We start from the raw sequence: 19,173 nt of genomic DNA, 5'->3' as shown, positions 1-19,173 counted from the left end.
GTAGGAGGTGAAGTGGCAATAGTAGTAGTTGGAGTAGTAGGAGGTTTAGTGGGAATAGTAGTAGTTGGCGTAGTATGAATAGTAATAGTTTGGGTAGTAGGAGGTGCAGTAGGAATAGAAGTAGTTGGGGTAGTAGGAGGTGTAGTAGGAATAATAATAGTTGGGATAGTAGGAGGTGCAGTAGAATAAATAGTAGTTGGGGTAGTAGGAGGTGCAGTAGGAATAGTATTAATTGATGCAGTAGGAATAGTAGTAGTTGGGGTAGTAGGATGTATAGTAAGAAAAGTAGTAGTGGGGGTAGCAGGAGGTGTAGTAGGAATAGTAGTAGTTGGGATAGTAGGAGGTGTAGTGGGAATAGTAGCAGTTGGGGTAGTAGGAGATGTAGTGGGAAAAGTAGTAGTTTGGGTTGTAGGAGTTGTAGTAGGAATAGTAGTAGTTGGGGTAGTAGGAGGTGTAGTAGGAATAGTAGTAGTTGGGACAGTAGAAGGTGTAGTGGGAATAGTAGCAGTTGGGGTAGTAGGAGGTGTAGTGGGAATACTAGTAGTTGGGGTAGAAGGAGGTGTAGTAGGAATAGTAGTAGTTAGGGTAGTAGGAGGTGTAGTGGGAATAGTAGTAGTTGGGGTAGTAGGAGGTGTACTAGGAATAGTAGTAGTTGGGGTAGTAGGAGGTGTACTAGGAATAGTAGTAGTTAGGGTAGTAGGAGGTGTAGTGGGAACAGTAGTAGCTGGGGTAGTAGGAGGTGTAGTGGGAATAATAGTTTGGGTAGTAGGAGGTGTAGTTCCAACAGTAGTAGTTGGGGTAATAGGAGGTGTAGTAGGAATAATAGCAGTTGGGGTAGTAGGAGGTGTAGTGGGAATAGTAGTAGTTGGGGTAGTAGGAGGTGTACTAGGAATAGTAGTAGTTAGGGTAGTAGGAGGTGTAGTGGGAACAGTAGTAGCTGGGGTAGTAGGAGGTGTAGTGGGAATAATAGTTTGGGTAGTAGGAGGTGTAGTTCCAACAGTAGTAGTTGGGGTAATAGGAGGTGTAGTAGGAATAATAGCAGTTGGGGTAGTAGGAGGTGTAGTGGGAATAGTAGTAGTTGGGCTAATAAGAGGTGTAGTGGGAATAGTAGTAGTTGGGGTAGTAGGAGGTGTAGTAGTTGTGGTATTTGGAGGTATAGTAGGAATAGTAGTAGATGGGGTAGTAGGAGGTTAGTAGGAATAGTAGTAGTTGGGCTAATAAGAGGTGTAGTAGGAATAGTAGTAGTTGGGGTAGTAGGAGGTGTAGTAGTTGAGGTAGTAGGAGGTGTAGTGGGAATAGTAGAAGTTGGAGTAGTAGGTGTAGTAGGAGGTGTAGTAGTTGGGGTAGTAGGAGGTGTAGTAGGAGATGTAGTAGTTGGGGTAGTAGGAGGTATAGTAGGAATAGTAGTAGTTGGGGTAGTAGGAGGTGTAGTAGTTGGGGTAGTAGGAGGTGTAGTGGGAATAGTAGAAGTTGGAGTAGTAGGTGTAGTAGGAGGTGTAGTAGTTGGGGTAGTAGGAGGTGTAGTAGGAGATGTAGTAGTTGGGGTAGTAGGAGGTATAGTAGGAATAGTAGTAGTTGGGGTAATAAGAGGTGTAGTAGTTGAGGTAGTAGGAGGTGTAGTAGGAATAGTAGTAGTTGGGGTAGTAGGAGGTATAGTAGGAATAGTAGTAGTTGGGGTAATAAGAGGTGTAGTGGGAATAGTAGTAGTTGGGGTAGTAGGAGGTGTAGTTGTTGAGGTGGTAGGAGGTGTAGTGGGAATAGTAGTAGTTGGAGTAGTAGGTTTAGTAGTAGGTGTAGTAGTTTGGGTAGTAGGAGATGTAGTAGGAGGTGTAATAGAAATAGTAGTAGTATGGGAAATTGGAGGTATAGTAGGAATAGTAGTATTTGGGCTAGTAGGAGGTGTAGAAGTTGGGGTAGTAGGTTTAGTAGGAGGTGTAGAAATTTGGGTAGTAGGAGATGTAGTAGGAGGTGTAATAGGAATAGTAGTAGTATGGGAAATTGGAGGTATAGTAGGAATAGTAGTATTTGGGCTAGTAGGAGGTGTGGTAGGAATTGCAGTAGTTGGGGTAGTAGGAGGATTAGTAGGAGGTGTAGTAGTTGGGGCAGTATGAGATGCAGTAGTTGGGGTAGTAGGATGTGTAGTAGTTGGAGTAGTAGGATGGATGTGTAGTAGGAATAGTAGTAGTTGGGGTAGTAGGAGGTGTAGTAGGAATAGTAGTAGTTGGGGTAGTAGGAGGTATAGTAGGAATAGTAGTAGTTGGGGTAATAAGAGGTGTAGTGGGAATAGTAGTAGTTTGGGTAGTAGGAGGTGTAGTAGTTGAGGTAGTAGGAGGTGTAGTGGGAATAGTAGTAGTTGGAGTAGTAGGTTTAGTAGTAGGAATAGTAGTATTTGGGCTAGTAGGAGGTGTAGTAGTTGGGGTAGTAGGTTTAGTAGGAGGTGTAGTAATTTGGGTAGTAGGAGATGTAGTAGGAGGTGTAATAGGAATAGTAGTAGTATGGGAAATTGGATGTACAGTAGGAATAGTAGTATTTGGGCTAGTAGGAGGTGTAGTAGTTGGGGTAGTAGGAGGTGTAGTAGGAATTGTAGTAGTTGGGGTAGTAGGAGGATTAGTAGGAGTAGTTGGGGCAGTATGAGATGCAGTAGTTGGGGTAGTAGGAGGTGTAGTAGTTGGGGTAGTAGGATGGATGTGTAGTAGGAATAGTAGTAGTTGGGGTAGTAGGAGGTTTAGTAGTTGGGGTAGTAGGAGGTGTAATAGGAAGAGTAGTAGTTGGTGTAGAAGCTGTAGAAGGAGGTACAGTAGTAGAAGTAGTAGGGGGTGTAGTAGCGGTGTAGTATGAATAGTAGTAGTTGGGGTAGTAGGAGGTGTAATAGGAATAGTAGTAGTATAGTAGTTGGGGTAGTAGGTGTAGTAGGCATAGTAATAGTTGGGGTAATAGGAGATGTAGTGGGAGTAGTAATAGTTGGCGTAATAAGAGGTGAAGGGGAATAGTAGTAGTTGGTGTAGTAGGAGATGTAGTAGGAGGTGTAATAGGAATAGTAGTAGTATGGGAAATTGGAGGTATAGTAGGAATAGTAGTATTTGGGCTAGTAGGAGGTGTAGTAGTTGAGGTGGTAGGAGGTGTAGTAAGAATTGTAGTAGTTGGGGTAGTAGGAGGATTAGTAGGAGGTGTAGTAGTTGGGATAGTAGGAGGTTTAGTAGTTGGAGTAGTAGGAGGTGTAATAGGAAGAGCAGTAGTTGGGGTAGAAGCTGTAGTAGGAGGTATAGTAGTTGATGTAGTAGGGGGTGCAGTAGACGGTGTAGTAGGAATAGTAGTAGTTGGGGTAGTAGGAGGTGTAGTATTTGCGGACGTAGGAGGTGTAATAGGAATAATAGTAGTATAGTAGTTGGGGTAGTAGGAGGTGTAGTAGGCATAGTAATAGTTGGGGTAATAGGAGGTGTAGTGGAAATAGTAGTAGTTGGGGTAGTAGGAGGTGTAGTGGGAATAGTAGTAGTTGAGGTAGTAGGTGTAGTGGGAGTAGTAGTAGTTGAGGTAGTAGGAGGTGTAATAGGAATAGTAGTATTTGGGGTAGTACGATGTGTAGTAGGAATAGTAGTAGTTGGGGTAGTAGGAGGTGTAGTAGGAATAGTAGTAGTTGGAGTTGAAGAAGGTGTAGCAGGAATAGTAATAGTTGGTGTAGTAGGAATAGTAGTAGGAGTTGTAGTAGGAATTGTAGAAGTTGGGGTAGTAGGAGGTGTAGTAGAAATAGTAGAAGTTGAGGTAGTATGAGAAGTAGTATGAATAGTAGCAGTTGGGGTAGTAGGAGGTGTAGTGGGAATAGTAGTAGTTGAGGTAGTAGGAGGTGTAGTAGTTGGGGTAGTAGGAGGTGTAGCAGGAATAGTAGCAGTTAGGGTAGTAGGAGGTGTAGTAGGAATAGTAGAAGTTGGGGAAGAAGGAGGTGTAGTGGGTATAGTAGTAGCTGGGGTAGTAGTAGTAGTAGGAATAGTAGTAGTTGAGGTAGTATGAGAAGTAGTATGAATAGTAGCAGTTGGGGTAGTAGGAGTTTTAGCTGGGGTAGTAGGAGGTGTAGTAGGAATAGTAGTAGCTTGGGTAGTAGAAGGTGAAGTAGGAAAAGTAATAGTTGGGGTAGTAGTAGGAGTGGTAGTAGGGGTAGTATTAGTAGTACCAAGGGTAGTAGGAGTTGTAGTAGGAATATTAGTAGTTGGGGTAGTAGGATCTGTCGTAGGAATAGTAGTAGTTGGAGTAGTAGGAGGTGTAGTAGTTGGGGTAGTAGGAATAGTTTTAGTTGTGGTAGTAGGAGGTGTAGTAGGAATAGTAGTAGTTGAGGTAGTAGGAGGTGTAATAGGAAAAGTATTAGTTGGAGTAGAAGGAGGTGTAGCAAGAATAGTAATAGTTGGATTAGTAGAAGGTGTAGTAGGAGGTGTAGTAGTTGGGGTAGTAGGAGGTGTAGTAGGAATAGTAGTAGTTGGGGTAGTAGGAGGTGTAGTAGGAGTTGTAGAAGTTGGAGTAGTATGAGGTATAGTAGGAATAGTAGTAGTTGGGGTAGTATAAGGTATAGTAGGAAAACTAATAGTTGGGGTAGTAGTAGGAGTAGTAGTAGTTGGGGTAGTAGGAGGTGTAGTTGGGGTAATAGGTTGTGTAGTAGGAATAGTAGTACTTGGGGTAGTAGACGGTGTAGTAGGAATAGTGGTAGTTGGGGTAGTAGTAAGAGTAGTAGTAGTTGGGGTAGTAGGGGGTATAGCTGGGGTAGTAGAAGGTGTACCAACTCACAAAAAAATTTTGCGCTAGTAAATAAATATAAATATATAAATAATCATCAAATCATAAGTCCAGCAAAAAATATCACAAAAAAATATATATATAATAAAAAACTTTAAAGTGCAAAAAAACTTTTGTGCAAAAAAATGTCTTAAATATGAAAAAATTCCACCAAAAACCTTGATAATAGCAGATCATCCATAAATGAATCTTCAGAAACGGAAACTTTGCAACACATCGATCCTCATCGATCGAAATAACAGGATGAAAAACCTTGTATTTAATTGGAAATCCACTTCTCCAATAGATAAAGGACCACCTTCAAACGTATCCATGGGGGGAGATGCCAAGCACTCGGGAGAAACAGAAAGACTTCATGGTGCAATATTATAAAAACCAATTCCTTTATTAGGTACTCATTGCACTTACTCAAGAGGTGTCCCAGCCGACACCAGCATCAACAGCATCAACAGCAATCACATAAACGAGCCTGGCTACTCAGCACATGCGCAGTAGCTGGCAGCCAAAAACGTAATAACGTCACATCAATCAAGCTCCCCATAGGCGCACGGGCGGAGCTTGATTGATGTGACGTTATTACGTTTTTGGCTGCCAGCTACTGCGCATGTGCTGAGTAACCAGGCTCGTTTATGTGATTGCTGTTGATGCTGTTGATGCTGGTGTCGGCAGGGACACCTCTTGAGTAAGTGCAATGAGTACCTAATAAAGGAATTGGTTTTTATAATATTGCACCATGAAGTCTTTCTGTTTCTCCCGAGTGCTTGGCATCTCCCCCCATGGATACGTTTGAAGGTGGTCCTTTATCTATTGGAGAAGTGGATTTCCAATTAAATACAAGGTTTTTCATCCTGTTATTTCGATCGATGAGGATCGATGTGTTGCAAAGTTTCCGTTTCTGAAGATTCATTTATGGATGATCTGCTATTATCAAGGTTTTTGGTGGAATTTTTTCATATTTAAGACATTTTTTTGCACAAAAGTTTTTTTGCACTTTAAAGTTTTTTATTATATATATATTTTTTTGTGATATTTTTTGCTGGACTTATGATTTGATGATTATTTATATATTTATATTTATTTACTAGCGCAAAATTTTTTTGTGAGTTGGTACACTTTATATATGGTGAATTTTTGCAGCTGGTACACTATTAGTGAGTTATAATTTTGACCATAGGCGCTATTATTAATTTTTCTTATAGTAGAAGGTGTAGTAGGAATATTAGTAGTACAAGGTATAGTAGTAATAGTAGTAGCTTGGGTAGTAGGAGGTGTAGTAGGAATAGTAATAGTTGGAATAGTAGTAGGAGTGGTAGTAGTAAGGGTAGTAGTAGTAGTACTTGGGGTAGTAAGACTTGTAGTAGGAAAAGTAGTAGCTGGGGTAGTAGGAGGTGTAGTATGAATAGTAGTAGTTGGAGTAGTAGGAATAGTTTTAGTTGTGGTAGTAGTAGGTGTAGTAGGAATAGTAGTAGTTGGGGTAGTAGGAGGTTTAGTAGGAGGCGTAGTAGTTGGGGTAGTAGGAGGTGTAGTGGGAATAGTTTTAGTTGTGGTTGTTGGAGGTGTAGTTGGGATAGTAAGAGGTGTAGTAGTTGGGGCAGAAGGAGGTGTAGTAGGAATAATAGTAGTTGGGGTATTAGGAGGTGTAGTAGGAATAGTATTAGTTGGGGTAGTAGGAGATGTAGTAGTTGCGGTAGGAGTAGTAGGAGTTGTAGTAGTTGGGGTAGTAGGAGGTGTAAACGTTAGTGTAGTAGTTGGGTTAGTAGGAGGTGTAGCAGTTGGGGCAGTAGGAGGTGTAGTATTTGGGGTAGTAGGAGGTGTAGTAGTTGGGGCAGTAAGGTGTAGTAGGAATAATAGTAGTTGGGGAAGTAGGAGGTGTAGTAGTTGGTGTAGTAGGAGATGTAATAGGAATAGTAGTAGTTGGCGTAGAAGGTGTAATAGGAGGTGAAGTAGTTGGGGTAGTAGGAGGTGTAGTAGTTAACGTAGTAGGAGGTGTAGTAGGAATAGTAGTAGTTGGGGTAGTAGGAGGTGTAGTAGGAATAGTAGTAGTTGGGGTAGTAGGAGGTGTAGTAGGAATGGTAGTAGTTGGGGTAGTAGGTGTAGTAGGAATAGTAATAGTTGGGGTAGTAGGTGTAGTAGGAACAGTAATAGTTGGGGTAGTAGGTGTATTAGGAATAGTAGTAGTTGGGGTAGTAGGAGGTGTAGTAGGAATGGTAGTAGTTGAGGTAGTAGGTGTGGTAGGAATAGTAATAGTTGGGGTAGTAGGTGTAGTAGCAGGTGTAGTAGTTGGGGTAGTAGAAGGTGTAGTAGGAGGTGCAGTAATTGGGGTAGTAGGAGGTGTAGTAGGAATTGTAGTAGTTGGGGTAGTAGGAGGTGTAGTAGAAATGGTAGTAGTTGGGGTAGTAGGTGTAGTAGGAGTAGTGGGAATAGTAATAGTTGGGGTAGTAGGTGTAATAGGAATAGTAATAGTTGGGGTAGTAGGTGTATTAGGAATAGTAGTAGTTGGGGTAGTAGGAGGTGTAGTAGGAATGGTAGTAGTCGGGGTAGTAGAAGGTGTAGTAGGAATAGTAGTAGTTGGGGTAGTAGAAGGTGTAGTAGGAATAGTAGTAGTTGGGGTAGTAGGAGATGTAATAGGAATAGTAGTAGTTGGCGTAGAAGGTGTAGTAGGAGGTGAAGTAGTTGGGGTAGTAGTAGGTGTAGTAGTTAACGTAGTAGGAGGTGTAGTAGGAATAGTAGTAGTTGGGGTAGTAGGAGGTGTAGTAGGAATAGTAGTAGTTGGGGTAGTAGGAGGTGTAGTAGGAATGGTAGTAGTTGGGGTAGTAGGTGTAGTAGGAATAGTAATAGTTGGGGTAGTAGGTGTAGTAGGAACAGTAATAGTTGGGGTAGTAGGTGTATTAGGAATAGTAGTAGTTGGGGTAGTAGGAGGTGTAGTAGGAATGGTAGTAGTTGAGGTAGTAGGTGTGGTAGGAATAGTAATAGTTGGGGTAGTAGGTGTAGTAGCAGGTGTAGTAGTTGGGGTAGTAGAAGGTGTAGTAGGAGGTGCAGTAGTTGGGGTAGTAGGAGGTGTAGTAGGAATTGTAGTAGTTGGGGTAGTAGGAGGTGTAGTAGGAATAATAGTAGTGGGGGTAGTAGGTGTAGTAGGAGTAGTAGGAATAGTAATAGTTGGGGTAGTAGGTGTAATAGGAATAGTAATAGTTGGGGTAGTAGGTGTATTAGGAATAGTAGTAGTTGGGGTAGTAGGAGGTGTAGTAGGAATGGTAGTAGTCGGGGTAGTAGGTGTAGTAGGAATAGTCATAGTTGGGGTAGTAGAAGGTGTAGTAGGAATAGTAGTAGTTGGGGTAGTAGAAGGTGTAGTAGGAATAGTAGTAGTTGGGGTAGTAGAAGGTGTAGTAGGAATAGTAGTAGTTGGGGTAGTAGGAGGTGTAGTAGGAATAGTAGTAGTTGGGGTAGTAGAAGGTGTAGTAGGAATAGTAGCAGTTGGGGTAGTAGGAGGTGTAGTTGGAATAGTAGCAGTTGGTGTAGTAGGAGGTGTAGTGGGAATAGTAGTAGTTGGGGTAGTAGGAGGTGTAGTAGGAATAGTAGTAGTTGGGGTAGTAGGAGGTGTAGTAGGAATAGTAGTAGTTGGGGTAGTAGGAGGTGTAGTAGGAATAGTAGTAGTTGGGGTAGTAGGAGGTGTAGTAATGTAACGTACATGTAAGATTTGAGTAGCTGAGATGTGACCTGTAGAAATATGACAATACAGATTTAGCGTTCCATATTATAATAATAGGATGGGTTCAGGATTCAGTCAGAGACATATGATCACCAATTAACATCTGAAAGGACAGAGCATCCTCTAGAAGGGAGGTGACACCTGGATGCCAATAGGATTTGTCACCTCCTGGGAAACCTGGAAGGAAACTGGCTCTAGAAGGGTTGGCTTCATGACACAGTGGGAGACCAGAGCTTTGAAGTATATCAGGGGATCAAAGGAGTATGTTTCATCCCTCATGAAAGCTAAAATATTAGTTGCAGAGAGATGAAATACTTATTTCTGATTGGACACACTGTAGGCTACATCTGCATGTAAAAACTATTTGTAGCCTCTGTGGAATCCCAGAGAAACGCAGAAAATGGTTATATGGCACCTGATTCTGGCAGCTGAACAGTGATTGGTACTGTCACGATCAGACTGATGCGCTGGTGTCGGAAATTCATTCCCTGACTTGGTGATTCAAACCGTTCCTGGTCCAATCGACTTTGGGCATTTCAGTACCCAGAACGTCCTGTGGGCTGGTACAGGAACACCCCACAGAGTCAATTGGCTAATGTCCAGCCTACGTCCATATTCCCATAAATTGAAGACCTGGGATATGGACAGTGTGATTCGTACAGAGGTGGTTCTATTTGACTGGCGGATCGCAGACTTTCTCTGACTTGCTCCAGTCGCAGGGTAACTCTTGGTAAAAGTTTTATTTCTGTTTTATTCCCTTTTATTTTATAGTCAATAGCCAATTGTGTGTCTTCTTGTATTTTTTGTATTTTCTGTAGCTCTTTATACTTTGCACATATTTTATGCTCCACCCACTTTCGGGATATTAAATCTTAAAATTAATAAGTGACTTCTGTGTACTAAGCTCGGGCTCATATCTTCGGAGAGATTAGATTGTATTGTATTGCAGTGTCTTTATATGATCGGCCAAGTTCATTGCCAATCTGCATGCAATTGCACTGTGTGTTGGCAGATTGCATGCAGATTGTAAAGGTAACAGGTCTGCCAGATGGAGATCTGTGTGTGTGTGGTGTCCCAGCAGACCAGTCTGCGGATAAAACTGTTGGGTGGTGGCCAGCTACCGTTTGTGGTGTGTCTGGTGCGGAGGTGTGTGGACAGTGGAAGAGTGATTAACGCCAGGGTTCTATCTTGTAGGATAGCTGGAGGAATCCTAGAAAGGTGTGTCAATCGCTAGACTGCTCCTCAACCCTAATTAATGCACCAGATTGTATGTAAGATCGTGTCTAGCTGTGGGTGTGGTCAGCCAGCTGGATTGGAGTGGAGTCTTCCTCTAGTGGTGGCCAGAGGTAGTGCACGCTGTGAAAGTATATCACGGCCGGTCTTATATACGTATATATATTCAGATTAAGTCCCCCTTATTCCCTCTTACCCCAAGTCACGGCTGCACGTGCGCACCTCGGTTACTACACTGTGGGCGTGTGGGTTGGATCTGTGACAAGTAGGAATAGTAGTAGTTGGGGTAGTAGGAGATGTAGTAGGAGGTGTAGTAGAAATAGTAGTAGTTGGGGCAGTAGGAGGTGTAGTAGTTGGGGTAGTAGGAGGTGTAGAGGGAGGTGTAATAGGAGGTGTAGTAGGAGGTGTAGAGGGAGGTGTAATAGGAGGTGTAGTAGGAGGTGTAGTAGTTTGGGTAGTAGGAGGTGTAGTAGTTGGTGTAGTAGTTGGGGTAGTAGGAGGTGTAGAGGGAGATGTAGTAGGAGGTGTAGTAGTTTGGGTAGTAGGAGGTGTAGTAGGAGGTGTAGTAGGAGGTGTAGTAGTTTGGGTAGTAGGAGGTGTAGTAGTTTGGGTAGTAGGAGGTGTAGTAGTTGGAGTAGTAGGAGGTGTAGAGGGAGATGTAGTAGGAGGTGTAGTAGTTTGGGTAGTAGGAGGTGTAGTAGGAGGTGTAGTAGTTTGGGTAGTAGGAGGTGTAGTAGTTGGGGTAGTAGGAGGTGTAGTAGTTGGGGTAGTAGGAGGTGTAGTAGGACGTGTAGATGTTGGGGTAGTAGGATGTTTGGAGTCCATTTTTGTAGTTCTGCGTGGAAGGTGTCAGATTTGGCTTGTTGTTTCTCCACTTTTTGGTGTCATACAATACAAACACAAGAAATGACACCAGAATGCCGGAACATTTGTCATTGCAGCAATTTTCTGGGTGAAGTGGGGCATTATCTGACAAATGCCGGGGGGACAAGATGTTTGGCCATGATTGTGTGTGGGGGATGGGCAGTGATGAACCCTACTACCCGAATCATACATGATTGAACATCAGCCCATGTAGCCGTCTGTGTTATGAATCAGACACATATATGATGACCTCTTACCTAGGTGTTCACACAGATATTTCAGCTCCTCATCATATAAAGAGTCGGTGACGTCCACAATGTTGATCCGTCCTCTTTTCTTGGTGTGATACAAAATACCGAACGTGCACCGAGAGACGGCCTCCCTGAACTGCTGCCCGCCATTGTTGGAGATGTAGTGAGGAAGGACAGTTACCTCTGTGTTACGGAAGGGCTCCGATTTTAGCTGCTTGGTAAGCCATTCATAGTCACTCTCTGATGACCTTGAAAAGATCCCAACTGTGTGAGATCCTGGAAGATACCACTATATAATGAAAGATACAAAACAATAATCATTAGATAACAGCAACAAGAGAAATGATTGTACATTACACTAAATCCATGACTACAAATCTCACAATGCCGCGGGTTCCAGCAATTTAGGAGTCTGTCTGCCTGTGTATATTAACCACCTCAGTACGGGGCACCTTTACCCCCTTCCTGTCTAGACCAATTTTCAGCTTTCAGCACTCTCACACTTTGAATGATAATTGCATGGTCATGCAACACTGCACCCAAATGACATTTTTGTCCTTTTATTCGCACAAATAATTTCTGTTATACAATTTTGCAAATAAGTAATTTTTCTTCATAAATTTGGGCCACAATGTATACTTCTACATTGCGTTGGTAAAAAATAACCCCAATCAGTGTGTATTATTTGGTCTGTGAGGAAGTTATAGAGTCTACAAGCTATGGCACCAATCACTGATAATTGATCACACCTGATGTACTGATGACCAATCTCATCTCTTGAGACACTAATACCCCATTCACACAGGGTGCGACCTGGCATGTGATTTACATGCCATGCAACTTGCAAATCGTATGCCAAGTCGCACCTTATTACAGCGGTCAAATCGGTGCGGTTCTAACTTGGCCGGAGCCGCACCAATTTCTAAATTTTAATGAAAGATATCGCTGTAAGCATAGTCATGATATTGTTTTTTGTTTTATCTTTATATCTATGTTTTAAATGCTCATTATATTGCATTGCTAGAGATACCAAGCCGCAAAATACAAATGAAGGTTATCTGGCTATGTACAAAAAGATGAATGAAGTAAAGAATTGAGATCATGTTCATGATCTCAGAGGGGATTGAAAGGATCTAGATAACCTCCATTTTGTTGATGTACGCCATTTTAAGTATTAAGTTAACTTTTTGTAGATATATTAGAAGTTTAATGAAACTGTTTTAGTTGTTCAAGGATGTTGTTCAACAGAAGCTAACATGACCCTGACAATGTCTTTGTCTGGTTGTTTCTCAGAAAGTTAGCCAAAACAATTTGTACCAAGAAATGTATATGTCATGTTTCATGTAGTTAGCTCATGATGGAAATTTACAAGTTACAGTCTTGAAACTCGCTCCCCCCTCCCTTATTTTATCTGTATTCTATATAATCTTACTAATGCCTAATAAACTTTGAACATCTCTGAACATAAGCTGCCGTTATTTCCGTGTTCAAGGGGTGTTCCCAGAATTCTGCTGATAAACCAGGAATCTCTCCACAGACCGGGGTCTCTGAGGGGATAAAGAAAATCATCCTTTCAGCTGGGGGCTCGGACCGGGATGACCACCCACCTCACTTGGTAAGTAAACCTTTTGTCTTTTTATGACTAAAAGCTCTTTCTTGCCCTGTGTTGAGGGAAGGTCTTGAATCATTCTGTATTGTCTATATAGACCCGTGATAACCTGTTGCTGCTTTTGGTAAGCAGACTTAACTCTTTGGTAGAGTTACAAAATAGTGCACTATAAAAAAAAAGGAGTGTTTTTGGTAAACACAGATTGTTCTCTGGTAGAACACACTGTTTTTTGGTAAAACAGTGAAGAGATAACTTTTGGGAAGTTATCAAAAGGTTAATAAGTCTGTGGAGCAGATTCTGGTTTATCTGTCTTTTGCTTTTTCTTTCTGTTGCGTAGAAGTATAAGATAATTTGTTGTGTGGAACAAATGAAGATTTTAAGGTAAAATTGTCTTATCCACTGTCTAAATATGGGTCAAGGAGGTAGTTACCCACCAGGTCCCCCAGAAAAGGGAGAAAATTGTAAGGATTATGTGGTCAGAGTATGTGGAACAGACTATTATTTAATAAATCCCTGGGTGGATTGTATGGCAGGTTGGACAGAAGCCATGGGAAGTACAGACCCATTCCAGAAGAGGGATAGATTTTATGGGAATTTTAGGGATTTCTCTGAGAGTAACATCAGAAGGAGGTATTTTTGCCAGATCCTCCAAAGTACCCATTATACCCGCCTATTTCAATGATGAGAGTCATCCCTCACACATTACACCCCCTCCTAATACACATCCAGTTTGGGCCACAAACTCCATGGATGTAGGATTAATTTCATGTACACCATACACAGTCACACTCAAGGAAGGGGCATTGCCCTACAAACAGAGGCAATACAAATTGTCGCCAGAGAAGGAGGAAGGGATTGCTCCTCTAGTGGAAAGATTTTTAGAAACAGGTATTTTAGAAGAAACTGTTTCTCCTTACAACACACCTATCAATCCTGTTAAGAAGCCGGATGGCTCTTACAGGTTTGTACAAGATCTGAGGGCCATAAATAATTTGGTGGTTCCAATAGCCCCAATAGTGCCTGATGTGCCATCACTCCTCACCTCCATTCCGTCTGATGCAGAATATTTTACAGTGATTGATTTAACAAATGTATTTTTTTTGGTTCCTGTGGACCACCAGACGAGGGCGCTATTTGCATTTATATTCTGAAAATCGCCAGATGAGCTGGTGTAGAATGCTCTAGGGTTTTGTAGATTTGTCTGCAGTCTACTCACTTGCCCTCCAGACCACACTGAGGTCCTGGACCCCTCCCAATGGTTCGGTCCTCATTATATATGTGGATGACCTATTGATTTGTAGTTCAAGTCAGGAGGCCAGTCAGAAGGATAGTTGGTCTCTGTTAGAATGGTTGTCAGGGAATGGTCACAAAGCATTTAAAAAGAAATTGGAATGGTGCCAAAAACAGGTTGGATACCTTGGTTTTACTCTAAGTCATGGTGAGAGGAATGTCAGTCACAAAAGAGCTGCGGCTCTCGTGGGTCTGCCCCGCCCACAAACAAAAAAGGACATGCTAACTTTTCTTGGTATGATTGGTTACTGCCGCCAATGGATACCTGATTGTTCATTCTATGATCACACTCTGAGGTCTGCCACACTTTCAGAATCACCTGACATTCTCACATGGTCAAATGAAATGGTTGATGCCTTTGTGTACCTGAAGAATGCTATGGTAACGGCCCCTGGTCTTGGACTACCTGACTATAAGAATGTTTCATCTGTATGCGGGGGAAAATTGTACAACCATGGCGGGGGTCCTGGCTCAGGAACATGGAGGCAAGCTCCGCCCTGTAGCTTTTTTTTCCAAAGTAGTGCCAACTCAGGTTCAGGGCATGCCTGCTTGTCTGAGAGTTTTTGCATTCTGCGCGATTCTGGTGGAGATGGCTATTTCTTTCACATTGGGACATGAAACTACCCTACACACCACACATCAAGTGTCCTTACTACTGAAAAACATACACACTCAACACATGTCAGCACAAAGGTTGAGCGGATATGAAGTGATTCTTCTATCTGATCCCAACTTGATTATTAAATATTCTTCGGCAAATTCAGGTCCTGCTCCAATTTTGAATGCCCTACTGGGGCTAAAGGGGGAACAGGATGAAGTGGCACCAGAACACAATTGTATAACCCACATACAGCAAGACACTTCCCCTAGGCCCGACATGTCAGCTGTGGCTCTTTATGGGGCCCCAGATGTGTTTGTAGATGGCTCATGCTCTAGGCCAAATGATAATACTTACCACCCCCTCAGCATTCACCATGCAGGAGATGCCATTGTGCAACTTCCTGACAAAATACTCGAGGCAAAGCCAATTCCATATCAGTCAGCCCAAGCAGTCGAACTGATTGCCCTTACAAGAGCATGTCAATTATTTGCAGGACAGGATGTCAACATTTACACAGACTCCAAGTACGTCCATGGTGCTGTACACGATTTTGGGGTCATTTGGGAGAGAAGAGGATTCATTGCTGCTGATGGCAAAACCATATCTCACTCTTCCTTGATATCTGATCTACTCAAAGCCATACAGTTACCAAAAACATTAGCCATTCTACATTGCAGGGCACATACAAATCACAGAGATCATATTGCCAAAGGAAGGGCATTAGCAGATAAGGTAGCAAAGGAAGCTGCATTACAACAGGTGGCCAGTGAACAGATGCCTTTGCTCACTTCAGGCGTCACAACTACCCCACATGACCAGATGTATGCAGATTTACAAACATTTGCTACAAAAATCGATCTAGCAGACTGGAATGGTTCTGGAGCACAACTAGATCCAGCTTCTGGTCTAGTGTGCTTAGAGGGGAAACCATGGATTTCAATATCAAGTGCCCCATTGTTCATTGCACAGTACCACGGTCTAGGACATAGAGGATGGAAAACGACATGTGAAACATTATTGCAGGATTTTTACATTACAGGCTTATCTAGGTTGGTGAAAGAAAATGTTTCTAGGTGCATTACATGTATAAGGAACAATCCACAGAACCCAAAGAAATCACAACACCAGCATCTAGTGTACCCAACTACACCTTTCACCCATTTACAAATAGATTTTACCCACATGCCAAAAACAGGACAGAGGCAAGAGTTTTTGTTGGTAATGGTGGATATGTTCAGCAGATGGGTGGAAGCATTTGTCACTAATAAAGAAGATGCACAGACTGTAGTCAGAATTCTTACACAGGAGATAATACCCAGATGGGGATGTCCACTGCAGATAAATTCTGATAACGGACCAGCTTTTGTGGCCAAGGTATGCCAGGACCTGGTAAAAGTACTTAAGATAGATTGGAAGTTTCATATTCCCCATCATCCTCAAAGTTGGGGTATAGTAGAAAGGATGAACAGGACAATTAAGGATAAGTTGAGGAAGGCCACTGGAGGAACCTATACCCACTGGAAGAAGATGTTACCTGCAATTCTAGCAGAGGTAAGAATGACACCTAATAAGACTACAGGGTCATCTCCTTTTGTAATATTAATGGGAAGACCGTTCCCCACTCCTTGGGCTAGACAGCCACTTATGTTAGAAAGAGGGAACCTTGACCTGGTACAACAAGAAAATGTGAGAAAATTGATTCAGACTTTAGATCAGATTGAAAGAAATGTTGCTCGCACCTCTCCTTTATCTTTTCAGGAACCAACACACCTTTTCCAAGTGGGAGATGTCGTAGTGGTCCGCCAACTCGCTAAAGACAAGAAGCAAGGCTACCCCTTTGGACCACCTACCACGGTGATAGCGGTTACCAGAACGGCTGTTCTGGTGGAGAATTCCCAGTCCTGGATCCATGCTAGTCGAGTGAAGAAGGTGAACCAAACACCTGAGAAACACGAGATGGAAAAAGGAGGTGAAGTATGAGAGGAAAATCCTCGAAGAGTGGGTGAAGTAAGTGAAAAAGGCCCTGAAGATGACATTTTTTACTGCCCCTCATGGTGCTTTGAAGCTCTGGGTCATACTGGTCACACTGACTGTGCTCTTTTTTCTGCCAGTATGGATCATAACTAACTGTATTTATCACCCTGAGGACTTGGGCCTAATAAAAGGTATCTGTGGTCAAGGACTAGTTTTAAATGAGACCCAGATAACCAAAAGTGAAAGAAAGTCAAAAAAGAAGTTTTGAAGAGAACAATCCTTTTTCAGGAAAAATGTTGATGATGCAGTTTAAATCTGCTTATGCTCAAAAGTCAGGTTCTGATAAATGTTGGATATGTAGTAAGTTACATCCTAGCACATATGAAATTCCTCTTCTGGCCGCTCCAGTCAAAATATTTTTGTTAATAACAGGGAATGTAAGTATTGGTTTGACCAATATTACTTCTAATGCCACCATATCTTTTCCAACTCTGGGAGTCACTCAACTCCCAGATTGGTGTTTTAGACTGGGGAATACTTCTCACGAGGGAAAGGGAATGTGCTCTCAGTCCATATTAAATATATCTGATCCTGGAAGGAGGGATGCAACTTCTGTGAAACTCTGGCAAGTAAATGATAGAGCCCTGAATGAAAGTTTAGAAGGGATACAAGATAATGTGGGGAAAACTATGTTTGGAAAACATATTTTTTATTTTACACTTGTTGTCACCCCTGAATTTCATTCTGCAATACAAAAATTGCCGATCTCCTTGGGAAACAATACCTATATCTGTTGTGGTAAGATCTGTTACCCTTGGATACCGAGTAATGTCCAGGGCTGGTGCTATGTAGCCCAATTAGTGCCAATTATGGCAGCTATAGACCAAAAGGAACATCAGGTAAAAGCCAGTACATACCCAAAACACCAACTAACTCTGAGACAGAGAAGGGAAACCAAACAAGAAAAGGTAGATCTATTCTCTACAGGCGATAAAGTTTGGTCATGGTTCCCTACCTACACGGGATGGGGAATAACACTCATGAACAAAATAAATAATTACACAAACATTATTGATGATATACTGGAGAGGAAGTCTAAGGACATGGGGTTGCTAAATACTGAGACCAGAGCTATTAGAAAACAGCTGGAGATGCAAGAATTATCTATTGAAAGCATGAGTGCTGCTCTGACAGGTCTGTGTGAGATGACAGAGGATTCTGAATGTTGTACTTGGATATATAATACCACAATGACTGTTCCAGATTATTATGAAATAATAAAGCAACACAGGGAACAGGTAGATGGTTTGATGGAAGAAGCTAGAGTTATAGGAAAAGATAGATGGACTCCTTTTGATTGGCTAGGATCAGGATTTGGTTCCATCTTTTCATGGATGAAAGGTATCGCTGTAAGCATAGTCATGATATTGTTTTTTGTTTTATCTTTATATCTATGTTTTAAATGCTCATTATATTGCATTGCTAGAGATACCAAGCCGCAAAATACAAATGAAGGTTATCTGGCTATGTACAAAAATATGAATGAAGTAAAGAACTGAGATCATGTTCATGATCTCAGAGGGGATTGAAAGGATCTAGATAACCTCCATTTTGTTGATGTACGCCATTTTAAGTATTAAGTTAGCTTTTTGTAGATATATTAGAAGTTTAATGAAACTGTTTTAGTTGTTCAAGGATGTATCAACAGAAGCTAACATGACCCTGACAATGTCTTTGTCTGGTTGTTTCTCAGAAAGTTAGCCAAAACAATTTGTACCAAGAAATGTATATGTCATGTTTCATGTAGTTAGCTCATGATGGAAATTTACAAGTTACAGTTTTGAAACTCGCTCCCCCCTCCCTTATTTTATCTGTATTCTATATAATCTTATTAATGTCTTATAAACTTTGAACATCTCTGAACATAAGCTGCCGTTATTTCCGTGTTCAAGGGGTGTTCCCAGAATTCTGCTGATAAACCAGGAATCTCTCCACAGACCGGGGGTCTCTGAGGGGATAAAGAAAATCATCCTTTCAGCTATATGCACTACTTTTGGTTGCGATTTGCTTAGACATCTGTGTCAGATGTCTTGCAAAACGCACATGAAATTGGCATTCTACCCGACTTTGAAATCGTGCGACTTTACTGTAAGTCGCACAATTTCAAAATCGGGCTTGATGTGACCGGGGGGGTAACAAGCCAGGACAGTACAAATACCCCCAAATAACCCCTTTTTGGAAAGTAGAAATTCCAAGGTACTTAGTAAGATGCATCGTGAGTTTCTTGAACCTGTAATTTTTTCCCCACAATTCTTTGGAAATTGAAGAAAAGAAATAAAATGTGTTTTTTTTCCCCACATTTGTTATATTAACAGGTTATTCCTCTCACAAGGCATATGCATACTTGCAGCTTCACCCCAAAACACATTCTGCTGCTCCTCCTGAGTACGGGGATACCACATGTGTAAGACATTTCCACAGCCTGGCCACATACAGAGGCCCAACATCCAAGTAGTACCTACAGGTGTTCTGGAGGCAAAAATTACACATCTCATTTCCCGACTACCTATCACATTTGTGAAGGCCCTGGAGCACAGGACAATGGAATTACCCACAAAATGACCCCATTTTGGAAAGAAAACACCCCAGTGTATATTCTATGAGGCATAATGAGTATTTTGAAAATGTCATTTTCTTCCACACATTTTCAGAAAATATGGAAAGAAAAAAAAAATATTTTTTAACACAAAGTTGTCAATTTATAAGATATTTCTAACTCATAGCATGTAAAATACACCCTAAAATACATTCCGCTGAGCAAAGGGTAAGGAAAAAAATGACCTGTGGTTTTAGTAGTGAAATTGTC

General features: G+C 41.8%; 2 protein-coding genes across 2 annotated transcripts in view; both read right to left on the bottom strand.

Annotated features, from left to right (window-relative positions):
• The window catches only part of LOC149437834 (uncharacterized), a 105,164-nt gene that overhangs the window by 2,750 nt on the left and 83,241 nt on the right, over nucleotides 1–19,173 (bottom strand). The window contains exon 5 of the mRNA XM_089660505.1: nucleotides 10,840–11,122. Within this exon, the coding sequence (XP_089516631.1) occupies nucleotides 10,840–11,122 (283 nt within the window). The remainder of the gene's footprint in view (nucleotides 1–10,839; nucleotides 11,123–19,173) is intronic.
• LOC149437835 (uncharacterized) lies at nucleotides 1,939–10,774 on the bottom strand. The gene is made up of 2 exons (XM_089660559.1): nucleotides 10,762–10,774; nucleotides 1,939–4,765 (listed from the first exon to the last, which is right to left on the bottom strand). The coding sequence occupies exons 1-2, from the start codon at nucleotides 10,772–10,774 to the stop codon at nucleotides 2,079–2,081; spliced, it is 2,700 nt and encodes an 899-aa protein (XP_089516685.1). The 3' UTR covers nucleotides 1,939–2,078.

This window comes from Staurois parvus, unplaced genomic scaffold (assembly GCF_062004578.1).
Source record: "Staurois parvus isolate SC_StPar_1 unplaced genomic scaffold, SC_StPar_1.0 ptg001252l, whole genome shotgun sequence".
Classification (NCBI taxonomy): Eukaryota; Metazoa; Chordata; class Amphibia; order Anura; family Ranidae; genus Staurois; species Staurois parvus.
Note: the sequence above shows the minus strand (reverse complement) of the source record. Positions and strands in the feature narration are given on the sequence as shown.